This window comes from Oculina patagonica, chromosome 2 (assembly GCF_052425735.1).
Source record: "Oculina patagonica isolate OP01 chromosome 2, crgOcupat, whole genome shotgun sequence".
Taxonomy (NCBI): Eukaryota; Metazoa; Cnidaria; class Anthozoa; order Scleractinia; family Oculinidae; genus Oculina; species Oculina patagonica.
The window spans coordinates 38,933,060-38,952,909 of record NC_135759.1 but is presented as its reverse complement, the minus strand read 5'-3'; the positions used below and the strand labels follow the sequence as shown (position 1 = coordinate 38,952,909).

Genomic DNA, 19,850 nt, shown 5'->3' with positions numbered 1-19,850 from the left:
AATACAGACAGAAATGCTTGAGAAATTGCTCTGATAATTAAGGTTCTATATATAGCGTGTACGTAAATTTAATTAACCAAAACATATGTATTGTAAACAAGAACCGGGTGAGACATTGATTGTTACTGAAAAGCAAATGGACTCGACAATTTAGAGATAAGGCCTTTTAGCAAGCCGAAAGGATCTCTAAATAGAGCGTTATCTCTCTCTCTCCAGAGAGGGTCGTGACGTTCACTTTGCAATTTGGGTGTTAAGTTTTGTCTTTCTTACAGCGACGAGTTGAACTTTGGCGTGTGCCTTCGTGATTGTTGAACTTTTTTCCCACACGTTTTAGGGTAATACTCGAATTGAAGACACGCAAGGAAAATAATGTCCACGGGATCTACCAGTTTTTTTTGAAGTAGTTTAATCAGCGCAAATTCGAACTAAGAAGAGGGTAGCAAAGGGGGTGTTGTCATCTCATTTCACGCACAAATTTTAACCAAATTCACGTGTCACGTATACTTGAAACAGCAGAATTCACGAATCACGTGCCTTTTCTAGCTATTTTCACGCGTCACGGTCTAATTTTTGCTCTATTTTCACGCGTCACGTTTTAATTTTTGGCCTTTTCACGCGTCACGCATAAACCCTTTGCTACCCTCTAAGAACAGTAAAGCGTGCCTGTATTTTTACACAATAAGCCCTTTTCAATAAATACTCCTAACCTACAGTTTGATAAACCAGCGCGTTTGTTGCGACCTTTGTAAAGAAACATTATCTGGTCTTTGATATGAAATTCCGGCGGCCTCGGATCACAAAGCAAATGTTGACATGGCGGGAAAATTCGGCGGCCTCAGAAAGCAAACACGAATGGAATGCACCTCTCCCCCTGTAGAATTATCTCGTGTCGTCATGACGTCACGAGACAAAAACGCAAGGGAGGGACTAATTCTCGGCAATAGCAACAACAGAGCACTTCTTACTGTTCTTAAACTTCTTACAATGTCTACAAGTAGGTCATGTTTGTACGTGCATGAGATATCGTTCTTGAGTGAATTAACGACAACATCCATTTACACTGAAAATCTTTCCTTCAGTGGTACTAAACTTATTATTTTTTTATTGTTGGTATAATGTGAGTCACTTAATTTTCGCGGCATGTTATGTTCGCGTCACTTTAATTTCGCTTTTTTTTTTGGAATCGCGGAATTCGCGAAATTAAAGTGTCGCGAAAATTTCATGTAATAATGTAGACGAGAAAGAAGACAGCGAAAGAGGTGATGGTGAGGCTGGAAATAAGAATAGCAATGGGGACACAAAACAAGACCTTTGCTCTTGGCCAAACACGAGACTAACACTCACATATTTCTCTCTGAGACGGTTAAACTGTACTGATAAATGTCATTTGCTCACTGTCTTTGAATAACGAGATATAATTTAAGTTTTAAGACGGTAGGAGAAGTAAAATACAGGTAATCAGCCTGCGAACAGGCTCCCGAGTGGAGTATAGGGCGAAAACAAATAAGTGGGCTGCGCGAGTTGAAAAAAAAAAAAAAAATGGGGAAGACGAGCGCGTTCTCCCTGATTTTCGGCCTTTAGATCCTTTGCATAAATGGCGTGTGCATTTCAATATCAATACATATACTTCCTAAGCCTCACATTCACGTTAAAAATCCTTTGACTATAAAAATCCACATGGTGCTTAGGATGTACTAAGTATTATTACGCAAATTTGGGCGCCATTTTTGCAAAGGGAAGGCTAAATACAGATCGAAAGAGTGATCTAACGATCCTCGTGGATTGGGTACGGTAATACGTGGGCTCTTTTTTAGTTGACTTATTGCTCTCGTTTTTGTCCGTTTGTACTGAAAGACGCGAATGGTCGGTCTTTCTGATTTCTGTTGTCAGCCTAGATACATTCCGCGATAGTCTAACCGGGCCACTTGCAAAAGTAAAAACAAAACAGAACCAGTGTTCAGCTGTTAATGAGTACTGCATGCAATTGCAGTCATTGCTTTTGAAGAAAAAAAAAATACCCTGAAAAAAGTAATCCACAAACAACGCGAGATGTTAATATATTTATTTAATTTTACCTACGGCTTTTTACAGAGACTACTTATCAGAGGAATAAATGAAAAAGATACTAAAATGAAAACAAATTATTAAAAACTGGAACATTACTAACTGATAAGAGTCAATCATTTTTACAAGCAAATGTACTAACTGCGGGAGCACTGAAGCCATAAATACAACATATTGTACATCTTGTAGCTTCTGATCTCTGGTGGCGATGGAAAACGGTTCAAATAACATGACCATTTACATGGCCCCACGGGCGTGGCTTATTAAAACTATTTATTTGAACAATGGGTAAATAAGCGCTGTTATCACCCATCCTAGTTTTGACGAAATAAACTGTGAATGCTATTCACAAGTTTCTGGTCAGAGTATTGACTCCTATTTAAGTCTAAATTTCGTCATGGCTTGCGAGAGATGACACTTAACAAAGAAACGCAACACAACTATTGTTGTAAGTCCATCTTCAAGGCTTCTTTTTCCTGAGGAGTAAAACGTAAACAGCAGTAAAATCTCTTTTCTTAGATAGCAGTTCTTGCAGTCAAATGCAATAACTACATTCAACGCACTGTCACAATACTCTCGTAAGCGATCACAAGGGGAGACAAGCTTCTTATAGTATCGTCAAACTACAGTGAAGGTCGTAAACGACCAGAATGGGTGGTGGTCTTCGAGAGGTTAGGCTATAAACTGAATGACTTGTGATCCGATTCCCCTTGTGTTTTGATTCCGGTTTTCCGAATCGTAGTGAAGTTACAATTTGATATGCAGAATGACCTACGCAATGTGTCAGTTCACATGCAGCATGAGAACACATAAAACATGACTCACAGTGAATGGCTGGTTTCAAAGTACTCATGTAATACAGAATGTTTTTTTGGACATCAACAGAAAAAAGCTACGGTGCGGAAGAGATGTTAATTAATCTGTTTTACTGAACTTACTTCGTTGCTGTGTGGCAATAGCTGGGTCCCAAGCCTGGTCTGCCTTCAATTGCTGTAGAACACTAAAAACAAATCGTTTTGTTTACTTTAAGAACTTTCACTTGGAAAAGTAGCAAAATTAATAGAAAACCAACAAATGACAATCAGTTGGTTCTTACCCTTGTTTCTACATCAGTCCAGCTGGAGTGACTCTCATCATCTATCGAGTCGGAAGCTCGGCGTTTTCTGTTTTTAAAAATTAAAAAAGTTACAACTACAAGAAGACAAGAACACAGAGCTATATCACTATCAAACAGGGTTGAAAACTAGTAAATGTAACCTAGCAAACCGTCATGGTTGCCACAAACATCAGTTTTCAAAATTCCCTGACCTGACTTTTTCTTGATCAAAATAAAATTTCCCAAACCAAAATATACAAAATGTCAGATATAGTAGCGGCCACCAGCCTCCACTTCAAAGAAGCAAAAAAAACATTGCTGTGATCACATTGTTCTGAAATGTTTCTTCCAGCCATCAATTGTATGAAATCAGCGGTGTTATATTCCAGTTTTCACTGACTTTCTTCAGAATGTAAATTTCACCTCACCCAAAATAAAAGTCCCTGACCATGAAGTCTTCTCACTGCCATCACAAGATAAGAATCCTACTTACCTTCCTGGACTGGTTAGCTCGTCAGATCTTGTTTTCAAAGTCTCTACTTCTGTGAACTGAATACAATGACCACCTCCTACAGTCTTGTACACGTCTCCCTGCAGATGACACCAAACTCGAGTAAATATCTACCTTGATACCGTCAGTTTCTCCCTTTCTCCGTCCCACAATCTTTCAAATAACATAGCAAAATCAGACGTCACCAAATCTTCAGTAAAGCTATTTTGACTTCTTCTAATCGCCTCTTTCATGCAAATAAGTGAACGCAATTTCAAGTACTTATAGAATGAAAGCCCCGTTTACAACAAACAAACTATTAACTGACTATATACGCAAACTCTCTTAAAATGTGAAAATGGCAGTGTTACTTTTGCGAGACAAGTTGCACGGAGGACGACACACTTTTCAACGCCTCAAATATGCAGCAGTTTTGCTCAATCACTTTGAAAACTGAAACAATGTTCCGAGTCAAGTTGTGTTCAAGCTCCCCTTTGCCCTAACCACAAAGACTACTTACAGTCCATGTCGACATGTCCCGGTGGATAACAAAATTATCCACCGAATTTATTACTATCCAGTAAATATCATAGCAGGTTTTGTTAGAACGTATTTCCTGGGTAGTGATATATCCGGTTGATAGCGTTATTCGCGCTTGAATATAAACACAAGACAGAAGCAAAACGAAGTGATAAATTGTTTGTTTTGAACTCACTTTAATCAATTTAGTCTCAATTTCGCCGGCAGAATCTTCCTCCTGATGAGCTAACACATAGTTTGTCGCCTGCACGAAAAAAAAAGTTAAAAAATAAAACGTCACATGCACGGTCACTTTACGGACACTTAGGAAAAAAATAATGGTATTTCAAACTTGAAGTAACTTAGTCTTTAGTCTTGTTAAACGAGGTAATTTTTAAAGTTCGATGGAAAGTACAACCGTCTTGCACTTTTAGCAACACTGCACGATTTGATTGCAGCGTGTAATTAAGATTCATCTCGCGACTTGTCTCGCAAAGGTTAAGGCAAGTTGCGTCAAGAAAAAGACTGCCTCGTTTGTTAGGACTTTTTTAAATAAACCGTGTTGGATAGAAAAAAATCCAGATAATATCAAGAGAAGCGTGCTCACTCACGTTAGTTGCTTTGAAGTCCTTCTCGGCGGGTCTACTCACTGTCTTCTTGTTTTTCATTGACGGTTTGAGAAGATTATCTGCATTGTTCAAAAGATAGGTAAAAGTAGTATACACAATGAATACTTGCATAGCAAACTGACAAAATGTTTATTTTAAACTGTTTTTGCCCTCTGTCTTATACCCTCTGTAACACAAAGTAGCCTACAGTGCACTGGGCTTGTTTTGCCTGCTTCTGGGGTTGTGGCATTACGTTAGTTTTTCCGACAAAACAACAAAATCTTTTAGCACAACTCTCTGCAGTGTACCTTATTTAAAAAGTTGTTCACTTAGTGTGATTGCCAGGAGAAAGGGGGGAGGGACTCTCGATTCAGACAATTACTTCCGCCCAGGTTGTGGAAATGTCAGTCACCAACAACAGTGGTTTTTAGGAATGATACCTCTAGGTCAACACCATTTTCTTAATGACACATCATACAACCTATAACTGTTCTCTACTAAAATACCTGTTTCCAAGTGCGTTGGAGGCTTGTGCTCTATCCAGCAATCTGACGACTTGGATCGTCTGTGGCGAGATTTAATAGGAGGCTGAAACAACATAAAAATGGTTAAAGGACAACAACCAGAGTTTTCCTCATCCAACAAACTGCAATGATTCGATTTACCGCCCACCTTTCAAGAAGGATAGGCAGCTCTGGGGACGAAAATGAATTACCTTTCTTGCCACGGGCGGAGGTGACTTGGACCTAGTCATGGCTGCAGCTTTGGCCTGGGCTCGAGTTAAAGTCCTTGTGTCATTCCTCGGCATGTTCTAAGGAGAGAAAGAAAGAAAATAGATATGTAGCTAATGCCTTGTCATGATTGCCATGTACATATTGAATATTACTGAGAAACCAGGAGCGATGATGGAATGGAGTTCATCTTGCCTTGTGTGCGAGGTGGAGGATCTTGCTTTTTTCAGTGATCCACAGAGTTATGCCAATGTTGGGAGGGAGGGAGGTGTAACTCTCCCAGCTGCTTCAACTGAGCTGGACGAGTCGATAGGAAGAGAGAGGCAAAGAAAAGAAACCTGACCCTCTAGAAACATGGGGTTTCGAAAAGGGGTAATCACCTAATTCCATAAAAAACGAGGATTACCAAAGACGTTCAACGTTATAGCAACAGTTGAAGTTCCAGAGGTCAAGGACCGCCGTCGCCAGAAAGTTATGTTGACGAGAGAGAGTATCGAAAAGAAGAACGCAGCAAACTGCAATAAGACTGCAGTGACTTCCCCCAGCGGGCGGCAGATTAAGGAACATACCTGTACAATCTCCTTGAGTTGTCTTAGCTTTTCCTCCTTCTGCCACATTTTGGCTTGCATCTCCATCTCCTTGTCCTTGACGCGTTTGGACTAAACAAGAACAAGGATATAAAAAAGATATGCAGGTAAGAGGCTTTTGAAAATCATCCGTAGAATGATAAAGGTTTCTTTTAAAGACAAACAAACGAAGATAACAGCTTTTCCAGGGTCGCCACTCATTCGAATCCTAAAAATTCCCTGACTTTTCTTTGACTTTTCACTGACCTCAAAACAATATTCACTGACCTTGAATAAGGCGAATGAACAAATAAGCCCAAACTTTTATACTTTTGCTTCAGCTTCTTTTGCAGACCATCGATAGTCTTTTCTTCATTTTCAATCTCTTTACGTTTTTCACGGGATTTTGAATGCAATCGCATTTGACTTCACTAACAAATCCATTTTGTTTTCTCGTTTCAGCCAAAACTCCATGACTTTTCACTAACTTTGACAAGAACTAAGATTTTCCCTGACCGTGGCAACCCTGTTTTCCTGCTCAAACAGGCCTCGGCAACACATCATCAATCTACAATCCATCACCCACTGAACAAAGACAAAACAACAACGGCAACAAAGAAAAAAAACCTGTAACAAAAAAGAGGGAAATACACAAGAAAACACCAACACACGGTCATGTAAGCGAGACTTACACATTCTCGTTCCCATTTTCCCTTTTCTTGTGACACCACTCCTTTTAAGGCCTGAAAGTATAAAATTAAAGCAAGGGAGCAGATAAATTTGTTATCGGTAGACTCTTGCTCCTATAAATAATAAAAAGATACATTTAGGAAATGTCTGCTCAAAACAATGAATTGGCAACAAGGTTGGAGCGAGTTAAGTTGCCGATCAACGCAGGCAGTTCATTTGTACCTTAAGATGCATTACAGCTACTTAGCTCGAGCAGTGTTGCTACAACATTTGCCGGTAAGTATTTAGGATAGAGAGAGGCACTGCCACTGAACATACACTGCTCAAGAACTTAACACAAGGAGTGGACACTTTTTTAAAACATAGCATTTCTAAAAAGAAGTACCGTATTTACTGGAATAAGCGCCGCGGCGCTTATTAAATTTTACGCACCTCCAGTGCGGCGCTTATTCGAGGGCGGCGCTTATTTCAAATTTGGACGCCACAAAGAATCTAATATTTTGCAGTTATCGAAAATAGCGTCTTTTGAGTTTCAGTATTAGTCTCTTGCTGAAGAGAGAAGTGGCGATAGCCGTCCTGGCAAAGTTTGCGGCCTTCACAACATTTAAGAATGTTGGATAGAAAACAAATGGGCGAGCGGTAAAACAATCACTTTAAACCACAAAACATCGCTTTTTATGGAAAGAAATGTCTAAGTTTGTTTAAAAGTTGCTTTGTAGTGCCGTTTTGAGTTAAACGAAATTTCTCAAATAAGCGCCGCATCGGGACTGCGGCGCTTATTCGGGGGCGGCGCTTATTAACTTTTTTGTCCCATATGCGGCGCTTATTCGAGGGCGGCGCTTATTCGAGTAAATACGGTACATTCGCTCTCCCTAGCGAATCTGTCATTGAGTCATTCCGCGTCACAGAGGAAACGTGGAGGTTAAAAGAAACTAACCTGGCGCATTTTAACTTTGTCAGTTTTCTCTTTATCTGCTCTTTTCTTTTGATCATCCAGCTAGAAAAGAAACGAGATCGTTAGAGGTCAGCAAAAAAAGCTAATAAAAACATTGAATATTTACATCTAAATGAAAACTAGAGTGGAATTGTTGTTTGTCGTTACAGGCAGTTTTCAAACTTGGCGTAAATGGAATCGTGTTTGTTTGCTTTCCCTACTCACTCGGCAGTTTTCGTAACATGACGACGGCAAACGTGACAGCTAGTCAAGTTCAGAATACTGCATTAGGTTGGCTATGAATTTTCCACGCACGAGAATAGTCAGTAGGTTTTCATACCTCATATTGTAATTCTTTCTTGTCTTGTTCGTACATCTCTGCTGTTCTTTGCAGCATCTCATTCTAAAGAGATTTAAGAGTGTCATTTTACTGCTGCATCTAAGTTCCTTCCATTAATATGGTAAAAAAACGGACAAAAAGTACAAAACAAACATACAAAACGCGAGTCATACCTTCTGCGTTACAGCTTTCAGTCTTCTTTCAAGTTTCTGAATATCTCTATAAAAGGAGAACCGTTTGTCATTTTTAAGAGGCTTTAGACTTTAAGCATTTATAAACTTTTATCAATGATTGCTTTTGATGCAGTCTGAGGCAGCCAGAGTGAGGTAGTCTCAACATCCCTTTAGATGTTATTTTTTTTTTCTTTTGGCAACTTTCAGACTTGGTTCCGGCACAAGATCTTTGAGTAATGCATGTTTAAAATTCTCATCAAAAGATCAGCCTAAAACACAGACATGTCGAATTGGTGTAAACTTCCCATGCCCGAGTTGCTTTAATTAGAAAAGATGGCGAACCCAATTTTCAGGGGTTCTTTCAGCTGCGCCCAATCAGCATGTAGTAATAATTTTTATTATTTTTTAGAATCATGAGAGTCCTACCTGTCTTTCTCCTCAATTGTTGACTTGAGGTTGGCAATAATCTAAAGGAAAAAAAAAACAGTTATTGCAGTGAACATTCCTTGCGAGCCTGGCAAATAGCAGCAGTAACAAGTCATTACTGCCACTTGCAAGTTCCATCTCTACCAAAAGTGAAACGAGAACAAAATACATTGAACAGTACAAATCCATAATTCACAGACCTCTCGGCAAATTGTATGTACCGGTCCGTATTGCCCACAAACGCCAGTTCCTTTTTTTTTTTTTACTTTTTACATTAATTTTGGTGTTTTTATTAGTAATGTTAATGAACAGGTGTATAGCAAATTATCGTGATTGAATCTACTTACTCCATTAGATTGGCTGTTTTCCTTCTCCAATTCCAAGAGTTGAGCCCTGAAAATTCCCTCTGCAGGAAAAAAATGAAGTTACAGTCACAACCAAAAATAAGTAATATAAGACAAAATAATACATGAACAAAATTTAGAACAAGTATGAAGCATGCCTCCATAGAGGGAGAAAAAAAATTGTTCCACGTTTCCAGGCTTTACGTTTTAGGGCTGTGTTTTACCGTTTTATCAGCACCAGAATACAGTACCTTTTCTTGACAAATCATCAATCAGAGTTTGTCTCCGTCTTTGTCTCTCTTGAAGATAATAAATCAAGTTCACCAGCGTCGTGTTATCCTCCGGTGAATTCAGCTGAAAACAACAAAACAAAGCATATAAATCATCTAAAATTTTCGTTACTGCCGTACTATTCTGTAACACTTTACAATACTGACACTTGTTAGCAAGGAACACATGTTGCTTGACATGTAGTTCTTTCAATGTTGCTCCAATTTCATCAGTGCTCACTTGTCTTGCTACTTCTCATTAGGAGATTAACTACAGCAAAGGGGACTGGTACACCTTCCTAGTTACCTCGAGCCTAAATTACCATGCTGTATGCACAGATTTAGAATGAGGGAAAAACTGTAGGCGTAAAGGGAGAAAGACAATCTGACAAAATGCCTATGCTGCCAACATTGTTTATTACAGTATAAGTTCCAGGAAAAATGCTGCTACAAGATTTCTGACCGTGATTCTCAGCCAGTAACACTAACTTGCTTGAGTTCTGTGGTGAGGGAGGAGGTAAGGAAGTAAGATGTTGTAAAAAAATACTGCTTACCTCCATAAGAGGGAAAGGTGGTCCCATGGTATGAAGAGGCTTGGCTACAATCACTGTTTCACCGTTATCTACAAAATACATTCACTAGTTAGATTAGAACTACATGTACAATGTTAACATACATGTACATTAACAAGTCCCAAGTTATATGACAGCTCTGAATCTTGTGCATTTAAAATTAATTAAGGGAATATAATACGAACTAAGTTCTGACACAAGTAAACAATATTACGTTGACTTGAACACTTTTGTTTATCATTACATTATTTGTTTTGACTTGTTTTTGTTTCCTGCTACATTTAGCATAACAAACAGCATATGCATAACGTTAAAGATGATTTCCAGTCCGTACTGCGCAGACTCAGGGTTTGTTTTCATTTTTGTTTTAAATTCGTCGAAACGTTACACTTCGGTGATAGCGTACATGAAGTTTTTAAGTTCGCCATTACGGATCGTTTCGTTCAAGAATTCACGATGAGCTAAAACGTCTGTTTTAAATACCGTCGAGCTTCTTTTATTCGTAATTATTGTTTTGCAAGGATATCTGGCGTTAATAATGAAGAAAAAGGTAAGCTTTGTCACGGAATTTTTATTTTTGCTTGTAAACATTGCAGGCGGAGATTGCGCAGTACGGACTGGAAACCATCTTTAAAGTACACTAAAATTTATAATACCATTTTACCTTTATTATCCTCAACATGTGCTAGAACTTCCTTGTACATTTGATTTGCTACAAAATCAGAAGAACAAGATTATGCTCTATTGGAAAAATAAAAACCACAGGGTCTATGTTACAGGTCAAATTCAAATTCAGGTTAAATTTTTTTTAACCTACCGGTAGGTTAATTTTTTAAAGTACCTGGTTGCAGCAAAAATTGTGTTACTGGATTTAAAACTATGCAATATACATTTAAATACCTCTTCTTCTTCCAGGTGTCAGTCCAGTATCAAATCTGTTCAGAATTGAAAACAAACAGAGGTGAGCAGTAACTATTGAATGTTTGCACTTTTCAGTACCACATGAACTCTGAAGTTTAAACCCCAACTATTTACTATGTTTTTTCGCTGCCGTCAATCATATTCATCAAACATAAACAATGAAAACGGATGGAAAGCTACCAATCACAGCCAACAGATGTGACATTTTGACCCAGTTGCAGTGAACTTCTGTTTCCTGAGAGGTTGGCTTAGATGATTGATGGCAGCAAAAATCGTAAACTGGTTTACCGGTTGAAATAATAGTTACATTGTACCAGTTCTATGCTGTCAGTGTGAGTGATAACTGTAACCATTACAAATGTGGTTTTGCATTACCTGACTGACTGAGGTCTGGCTACAACAATGTCTTGTGTCACCTCAGCAAATTTCATCACATGCTAAATTGATACAAAAAGAAAACATACAATTGAGACATGTCATTATTTCTAATATGTTGAACACATGTAACTGAAAAGAATTTGACATCTTACCACACTCTCGTCATAATCATCAGCATTAGGGTTTAAACAAACAACCATTCGAACCTACAAAGAAAGGCAAGTAGCATGATAAGTTATTATTTAGAACTTTTATAATATTAAGCTATTTTCTTGAAAATGGAAACATGCAATTCTATTAAAAAATTTTACTTCACTCACCTTCCCTTCTCCATCAAAGAAATTCTTAAATAGATGGGTCAACTTGGTGTCTCTGTATGGGACAATCTGATAAAGAACAATAAAATGCATAAAACACATGCAAAAACTGAAAACAAACAAAAAAAACCTTGATTTTTCGTACATAATTAAATTTATACAGTACTGGTTACATTGTAAAAAAAAACTGTAACATACCTTAGGAGAGATGCCATTTTCAGCATTTCCTTGGTTTTCTCTTAAAATCTCCATGCAAGTTCTTAATGTCATCAAAGATGCATTGATGTTTCCTAAGAAAAACATAAGATTCAAAAGACAACATCACAAAGGGCCTTGACTTCATAACTTCAGTGTACACTCCATGTAATGCTTTTTGGTACATATGCAGTCTCTTCTCCAGCAAGAGAAGTAGTAATAATTAGATACAAAAACAATGACAGCAAAAAGACAGGGAATAGGAGGGAAGAAGAGTGGTATTGAAGACAAACCTGTCACCAGCATTACTTATTCAGTCATGTGCATTTATTGACTATGTGTATAACAGCTCTAAGAACTCTGCCTGTACTTTTTGAGTACTTGTTCAAACTCAAAGATTCTATTGGCACTCTCTCCTCGAGACTTTAGTTGCACTCATAGTTCCAGCAACTGATGCCCATTGCTTGCTTACTCATTACACCCCACTGCCAAAATGTCACAATGTTGTAAATTACCTGCTTCTCGTAGTCTGTCTCCACCAGCTCTAGTCCTGTTTGTTCTCTCAGATCCTGCTAAATCACACAGTGATAACGTGCACACTGCAATTTGATTTTTGTCCTGTTCAGAAAAAAAAAAGACAAATGTTACATTTTTTATTTATTAACATCTGCTTTTTATGAAGGATCTGCACTTCAGGGTCTAAGGTGACACCTTTGTTCATGGGTGCTTTCCATTTTCACAAGAGAGAAAAATTGGTTACGGACCCATCAAAAAATCGGTCTGAACCCGATCACTTTAATTTGTAGAAAACTAGTGATATAGGGCTATAGGTGCATACTTGAGGTGTTCCACTTGTTCCCAAAATTTTGAGCTTGAACCAGACCACTTCATTTAATTTCTAATCGAAATTTCCAAAAAATTTACAATAAGCTTAAACCCTACATACCGGTAAAGAATGAAAATAAAGTCACAAAGAGTTTATAGTCAAGGAAATCTTGTTTGTAAAGACAGGTACATTGGAGGTCAGAAAAATATTGAAAAAAATTACCTGTAAGACCTCTTCACCATCAGGATCTAAAGGAGCCTGTACAAGTTTGATAGCAAACACACTGTGACTTCGGCTAGACTCTCGATTGAGTACAGTGTTAGCAACACGTCTTTTCTTTTGACCTAGAATGTAAGATTCGACAAAAATATGTATATTAGGCATTTTATTGTAAATTATATTTACTGCTTTATTACAGATGAGTCAGGTTGGTTCTCTGTAAGGATCAACAAGCTGAAACCATAGAACAAACAGGAGTTTAAAGTTAATTAACATTACAATGTACATTGTATGCAGGAGGGTAATACTGATGCATGCATACTGTACAATGTAAATCAATTGGAATAAGTAATTTCACCTTTCCAAAATACACTGTAAGCCTCTTCTGTGCTTTTGACTTCAACTTCTGTTACACCACTGACATACATATTACGATTCATGTCCTCTCTTAGATTCTTTGAAGCTGGTGGTCTGTAAAGAAATTAATAATCAAAATTTCCAGTATTTAATACTACACGTCTCTGCTCCTGACTACATACTACAATTGCACAGGCCCTATGGAGGGGGGCCGGATGGGTGCATCTACACCCCCTACGAGCCTTTCAAGTCCACTCATTGCGAAAAAAATATTAAAATAAATAAATAAAAGGGAAATGGTAGTTCCGTATGGTCCTTTGGGTTGAAGGTCCACCATTTGTAGATTCATGTGGTATATTTTGGACCAAATTGTGTGATTCTAGGTTAATTTCAATGATACATTCGACCTAATGACCTTCATAGTCAAATCGTTCAAAGCTCCATTTATATTCCCAGGTGCTAGCAAAAAGAGAGGAGACTAGTTACTTGTTGAGCTTGGAAGCACCCAAGAAGGTCGGAGCTTGCCACAGTGCTAAAAGATCAACAAACCAACTCTGGCTGATTTATGTAATTACCATTTGACACTGAAATAAAGAAAGCTATCTTTTTCCTGTCTTCCTTCTATGTACTGCCATTATTGTTAGCTAAATAAATTGAAAATTATGTTTTTAAGGTTCTGTTTCAAAAAATATGATTTGAATTTAAAAAAGAACCAGAGATATATGTAAAGTGAAATGGCACTTGGATAAAGTGAAGACCTGTGCCTCGCTCCCCGGTCTCCCAGCTCAGTGGTTAGAGCGTCCCCGGTAATCTTGGAAGGTCATGGGTTCGACTCCCGTTGGGGGTACTCGGAAAATCTTTTTTCCGGTTTCACTTGGACACTTCTTCATTTACTTAACCAGAGATATTATCGTTGTTATCTTCACTTTTACCTGCCTTTTTTCCTAACAAACTGTCTTCAAAATGCATGAAATGCTGTCTCAGACAACCTATGTTTTCAAAATTTCCTAGGGAAGGATACCCCCAGACCCCCCTACGTTATTGTGCCGGTGGCGCTCAAGATTTCACGCCGGAGACGCTCATACGCACCACCCACACTGGTTATGGGCCTGGTGCAGAAAGGACTGTGAATAATCTCTTGTGCAACTGTCTTTATAACTGTCTGATAAATGGTAGACTAAAAATTAATAATAAACTGATGCGAACTTACTTTGGACAGATAGGATCAACTGGAGTCTCGTCAAGAAGATCATAAATATAGTTGTTATAAATTTCAAAGTAGGAAACAAACACTGCGTAGCTATTGTCCTCATCCACCTGGAAGCAAAGCAGTCAAACCTTTTAATTAAAATAACTGAGGGCATACTGGTACATCTTCCTGGTAATGAAAAAAGTATTTTTGTTATGACCCTGTCCCCATTTAACTTACAGTACCAATGTCATTCTTTGAATGTCCTCACAGAACATTGTGCCACAAATATGAATTGCCAATGAATAAGTTTGCAAGTGTGTTTAGAGTACAGATCAGAATGTTTGATTGGAGTTGCTTATGTACATGTATAAGCCCCCTACCCCAAGCCTGGATATAAGCTCCCCCAGCTATATATGCACAATTTAAGCCCACCCAAAACCCATTACAAAGTTGTGTAACCCCAGGGCTAATAACTGGCATTTTACAGTATGTACATGTAGGTACTGTACTTTACAGTGGAATCGTGATTGTGATTCTGGAACTTCCTGATTTCCTGATTGGAGGTTCCTAAAATCAGGATTCTACTGTATCCTTGGATAAATCTAGTCACAAGTCAATGCAAGTAGCAAATTGCTAGGTTTAGAGCGGTTTTCACTTGAGTGTCCAAAGTAAATTGCGTTTGCTTTGGTTTTGCATTACTAAGCCCAGTGATTGGCTTAAAAATCTCGTGCCACTTTCTCAGCCAATCAGAACTAAAACCAAAACCAATCGTGACTCGCTCGCGCACGTTTTCCCGCGCTTCGTGCCAGCTACGTGTTATTTGCTTGGAGTTTTGATTGGTTTACTGGATTGTCTGTGTCCTTTGTGATTGACCAGAGTAATTACTTTGGTTTTAGTTTTACGACACTCAATTGAAAACTGCTCTAAAGGTAGGTTTGCAAGTACAATGTGAAGCGTATATATATACTTGTATCCTTGTTGTGATATTTATTAAGCATGTTATACTGGTGACGTTGCAGTGTCTTTGAATCGCAGGTTGTTATTGCATGTACCAAATACTGTACATCTGGTTGGATGTACAAAACAAATTGAAAATCAAACACTTCACCGATTCCTACAGTGTAGAATCTTACATTTGATTGATTCACGTCTTCAAGCTCTTGTGGGGCATGGAAATACGTGCATTATGTAATCATGGTACATGTATGACATAAACTGTTTTCTTTGGCTGTGCCCTGACTGTAAAATCATAAAAGTCTCAACTCACACCAGAGATAAGTCCTGTTTCAGGCACTCTTATCACATCAGCAAAGTCATTATCAGCATTCCTTAAAAATAAAGTAAAATAATTATAGAAAAATTAAACTTCATTGTAATGTGATAAAATTTACAAGTGACAACTCGAACTATACAATGTAGATTCATTTTATTTTTAGGAATTGATTTTACAAAATTTATACAAGTACAGTGTACCTATTTCTTCCACCGGGAGTGCCCAGGAGAGCTGCCTCTTTTTCTCGTCTTTCATTTTCAAATTTGGCTTCATGTTCTGATTGTATTTCAATGCCATTTGCCTTGTCTGGTTTGAAGACCTAAAAACAAGCAATCAAGATAATAGATTCAATACTCTACTACAATAGGACCATGTTTACTATTGGCAGTCTTGTCCGATAGGTCTGTCCATATACAATGTACATGTATCAGCTGATAGTTGACCAACATATCGGTGGAGACTCAGCCAATAGTTGGTCAAAACTTGGCTGATAGTCGACGGACTTTGGGTCGATTATGGGCTGAGTGTCAATTGACTATTGGTTGACTTTCGACTAACCCTCAACCAAGTATTGAGAGTGGCCAGTAGTTGGCTGATAGTCGGATGACATTTGTTCGACAGTCTACCAACACTCAGCTGATAATTGACTGATATATCGGCTGACTGTTGGCCAAGTGCCGACCGACTGTGAATGGCCAGACAAGACTGGCAAAAGTTAACATGGATGATCCCTACATTGTACATGTATATACATGTGCAGTAGTAATTGCTTCTCAATTTTTTTCTTTTCTATTTGTGGTAATAATACACTGTAAAGTTACAATGGCTGCGGTCACATCTAGACTGCTAACTATAGTTAGGACGGCGTTAACAATAGTTAGCTATTTCGGTAATGTGACCGCTTCTCTGTTCGCCCTAACTATAGTTAGAAAATTATATCTGATCCAAAACAATACACACTAACTATAGTTATACCCAAGCAAGGTTCATGGGTTAGTCTTAAGTTTGCAAACGAAAAGCCAATCAGAATGCGACAATTCTTTTCACATGTGCGAGATGAACATAAATTTGCAAAACAAAGCGTCAAGGAAAGGAAAACAAGAAAAACAACATGCCAAGAAATTACATATCATCAATGTTAGCAAAAATTAAGCTCGAATTCTTCGGTTTCAAGCATCCTTACTTCATTGTATTCTCTTCAACACCGAAATGCCGTGCAAAAATTGAAAAAATAGAGGAACAACTGGATACAAATAAACAACAAGGGCTGTCATGAACTAGTTTAAATACCAAATTATTCACAACCAAATCAGAACTAACTATAGTTAACTGCATTGGTGTGACCGCAAAGACGACCGAAAGCACTAACTATAGTTAGGTATGACGTCACGTAACTTGAGACTAACTAAGTAACTAGTACGTCGTAGATGTGACCGCAGCCAATGTAATTAAAGACAGGTAAAAAAAAGAAAAAGAAAGTGCAATGTCATAACATAACATTAACACCTACTGTACATAGTTCTACAGTGTTCATGTACACTCCCAAAGCCAGCCAGCTTGTCATGAAATAAATAAATCTTATTACAGCCTGCTACAGAACACTCAAGAAAACGGCAAGAAAACTATATGTACATGCACCAGGAAACTTACATATTTAGGGGCTTGCAGTTCTCCAATAGAGTTGAAGATAACATCTAAGCATCTTGGAAGCAAGCCACTGTCACTGGGTGTCCCAGTCATGGTGTGTGTCTTACCAGACCCAGTGATACCATATGCAAATATCAAGCCTATAGACAAAAACCGGTCAGATTATAACACAGTTTATACTATATACATGTACATTACATGTACTTTCTTTGACAAAAAATAATGGTGTACCTTTACAAATGTAAGTCCTAGTTATTTAAAAAGCAGATACAATCCAAGTAAAAGTACATGACTTTTGTACATAACATCTAATAGATCATTAATCTTTTCCATGTGGAGAACTGGAATGAGCAATACACATGTAGCAGATATACAGCAAATAAATTCCTATCCATTGGATAAACCCCTACCAAACAAACGACTCAATGTACAATGCATCTTGCTCTTGTTATGCAAAGGACATTTTTAAGAGGCTAGCTTACTGTACTCTGTTTTGGAACCCTTATCCACTGGATATTGATAAGCTGATGGATAGAGGATACATTCTAATTTATCCATTGCACACGTTTAGCTATGTACAGTACTTACAAATTAAATGGATTCTTAAATGTTGTGAACTGGATATCGGATAAGGTTTACCCACGCGATACTTGCCTTTGTATAACAATATAGACCTTACTAATAGTACATTATGTACAGCTAGCTCTAAGGAATACATGTAAAATGTGAGACTCACCATTCTTTCCATGAACTAGATCATCAACCAAAGGAAGTGCCACATTATCAAAAAGTATTTTCTGGGATGTCTTTTCATCATAAACCTTTTTAAAGGTGTGCTGTGTCTGAAAACAGAATTTACTGCTTTGAGAATCTTCATAAAATCCAATTCCATCAACTTTCTTTGTAATTGTCAATTACTCTAAAATGTACAGTGTTTAGTTAACGGTACACGGAAGTGTTAGAACTGAGTGTTTGTTTTATGGAGGTATCTGACTATGATAGATGTACAGCTTATATGTACCCTGGTTTTTCTGGGATCAAGTGAACTGTCCATAATAAAGAGCTGTCAATAAGGATCAATCATAACCTTGGGGAAGATGCTACATAAGCTCACACTGTATATAGTCAACTCTTGCCTTGCGGACACCCCGCTTTTGCGGACACCCACTATTACGGACAAAATCCAGGTCCCCAGCGAAAGAGGTTTGACTGGACACGACTCCTGCTTTTACAGACTCTTGCTTTAACGGACACTAAATGACGCCCCGAGCGTGTCGAGATATGAGAGACAAGAGTTGACTGTACATGTAGCAGCGACATACAATTTCATTACCTCTAATCTGTGGCCAGACTTGAATCCTGCAGAATTCTGCAAAACAATGTAGTGTTTCTTCACAATATGAAGGATATGATTTTTCTTTTGGGTACAGTATATGCAGTGCCACCATAAAAAAAAACCATACTACCCTCACAATACAGTGCACTGATTGATTTTTAAAAGTCAGAAATCTTTGTAGAATGAGGTAAGTTGGTTATGATTTTCACATATAACAAGCAATCAGAAACACATGTACTTCATGTAGATGGATCCTTTTAGTACTGTATATGTCATTAGTATGGATTTTTTTGGATTGAAACTCAACAGGTCTTGTTTCAAACATGCATGTCTTGTTTTAATTGACATATATATACATGGTCATAAAATGCCACAAGTTCTACAAGTATTTTTTACAACACAATCAAAAACAGAAAAAAGAAGGATTAAATAATAAGTTAGGCTTACCTTTGGTGCCGTGAGTTGCAATACTGTATCGCTGATGATTTGAACACAAGATTCTTCTTCATTATCACCAAGAGGTCGAATTCGACAATAAACCTGAAAATCACATTGTTAATATTAAGTTCGAATTCGTGTAAAGCTTTCTGTAAGGCTAACAAAAGGTAATACAGTCTGTAGTCTCAAAACCAACGTCATCTGTACCTTCTCGAATTTTGAACACTATAAACCTGATTACAAAATATTCGGCTTGTGTCCTAGAAGCCAGGTTAAACTAAAAGAAGTCCGACTGTTCTCATTCTATTTCGATTTTTAACATTCAACATTTATAGTAAGATACAATTAATGGCCCTCTACATATTTCAACCTAAGCTTATATTAAAGAGCCTCTCGCTTCGATCGGTAGCATCGTATCATGAGCTTTATAAACATCAAAACTGGCTCTGCAAAAAAAGGACTTCAAATTAGGCGATTTTCCTTGATGTAAGCATCGTGCTATGAGTTCGCGAGGCTGCATAAAGGACTCGCATGATATTATTGAAAAAAATATATTTATCGACAATCTTTGAATAAAAACTCGTGGTTCTTTACCTCGACTGGATCCTTGTTGCCTGTAGGTCGTCTTGGTGTCTTGGCGGTGCGCGGGGTTTTCGCCGAAGCAGGGGTTTTGGGGCTAAATGGAAAAAGAAGTCAATCTACCTCCCAAAAAAGGTGCCAGTCAACACAACTAAGCTTAATACTTACATTGGTCTCATTGCTATCTACGCACAGATGATTTCCACCATAGAAAATTGGCGTAAATGTTTGCGAATGACAACTCGAAAATCAAAATGTCCGTCCAAGTCTTCTTGAATCAAACCGCCTTGACGGTGTTGGTTTGAACCGACCAATCAGAGAAGGACATGACGTCATAGTTTTGCCTGCGC

The 19,850-nt window shown here is 38.0% G+C and overlaps 1 protein-coding gene across 2 annotated transcripts; it reads right to left on the bottom strand.

Annotated features, from left to right (window-relative positions):
- Positions 1 to 2,059: 2,059 nt before the first annotated feature.
- On the bottom strand, positions 2,060 to 19,800 carry LOC144644641 (kinesin-like protein KIF23). Of its 2 annotated transcripts, XM_078504173.1 has the most exons (35): positions 19,669 to 19,800; positions 19,516 to 19,597; positions 18,931 to 19,023; positions 18,481 to 18,516; positions 17,884 to 17,989; positions 17,151 to 17,287; positions 15,701 to 15,819; positions 15,495 to 15,555; positions 14,246 to 14,352; positions 13,037 to 13,149; positions 12,682 to 12,803; positions 12,149 to 12,251; positions 11,637 to 11,728; positions 11,442 to 11,507; positions 11,274 to 11,327; positions 11,119 to 11,180; positions 10,723 to 10,757; positions 10,487 to 10,534; positions 9,805 to 9,872; positions 9,233 to 9,335; positions 8,985 to 9,043; positions 8,638 to 8,678; positions 8,212 to 8,257; positions 8,039 to 8,101; positions 7,702 to 7,761; positions 6,767 to 6,817; positions 6,078 to 6,167; positions 5,493 to 5,588; positions 5,284 to 5,365; positions 4,781 to 4,857; positions 4,366 to 4,434; positions 3,654 to 3,751; positions 3,161 to 3,227; positions 3,003 to 3,064; positions 2,060 to 2,540 (listed from the first exon to the last, which is right to left on the bottom strand). In XM_078504173.1, the coding sequence occupies exons 1-35, from the start codon at positions 19,677 to 19,679 to the stop codon at positions 2,525 to 2,527; spliced, it is 2,595 nt and encodes an 864-aa protein (XP_078360299.1). In that variant the 5' UTR covers positions 19,680 to 19,800; the 3' UTR covers positions 2,060 to 2,524. The 2 variants fall into 2 exon arrangements, with proteins under 2 accessions (XP_078360299.1, XP_078360300.1); XM_078504174.1 differs by lacking the exon at positions 4,366 to 4,434.
- Positions 19,801 to 19,850: the final 50 nt, after the last annotated feature.

Excerpts from the sequence above, each read along its gene's own strand:
- LOC144644641 (XM_078504173.1), bottom strand. Across the intron at positions 17,990-18,480 it reads AGTCTGGCCACAGATTAGAG|ACACAGCACACCTTTAAAAA; the intron begins GTAATGAAATTG and ends TTCTGTTTTCAG. Across the intron at positions 3,228-3,653 it reads GAGCTAACCAGTCCAGGAAG|AAAACGCCGAGCTTCCGACT; the intron begins GTAAGTAGGATT and ends TTTTAAAAACAG.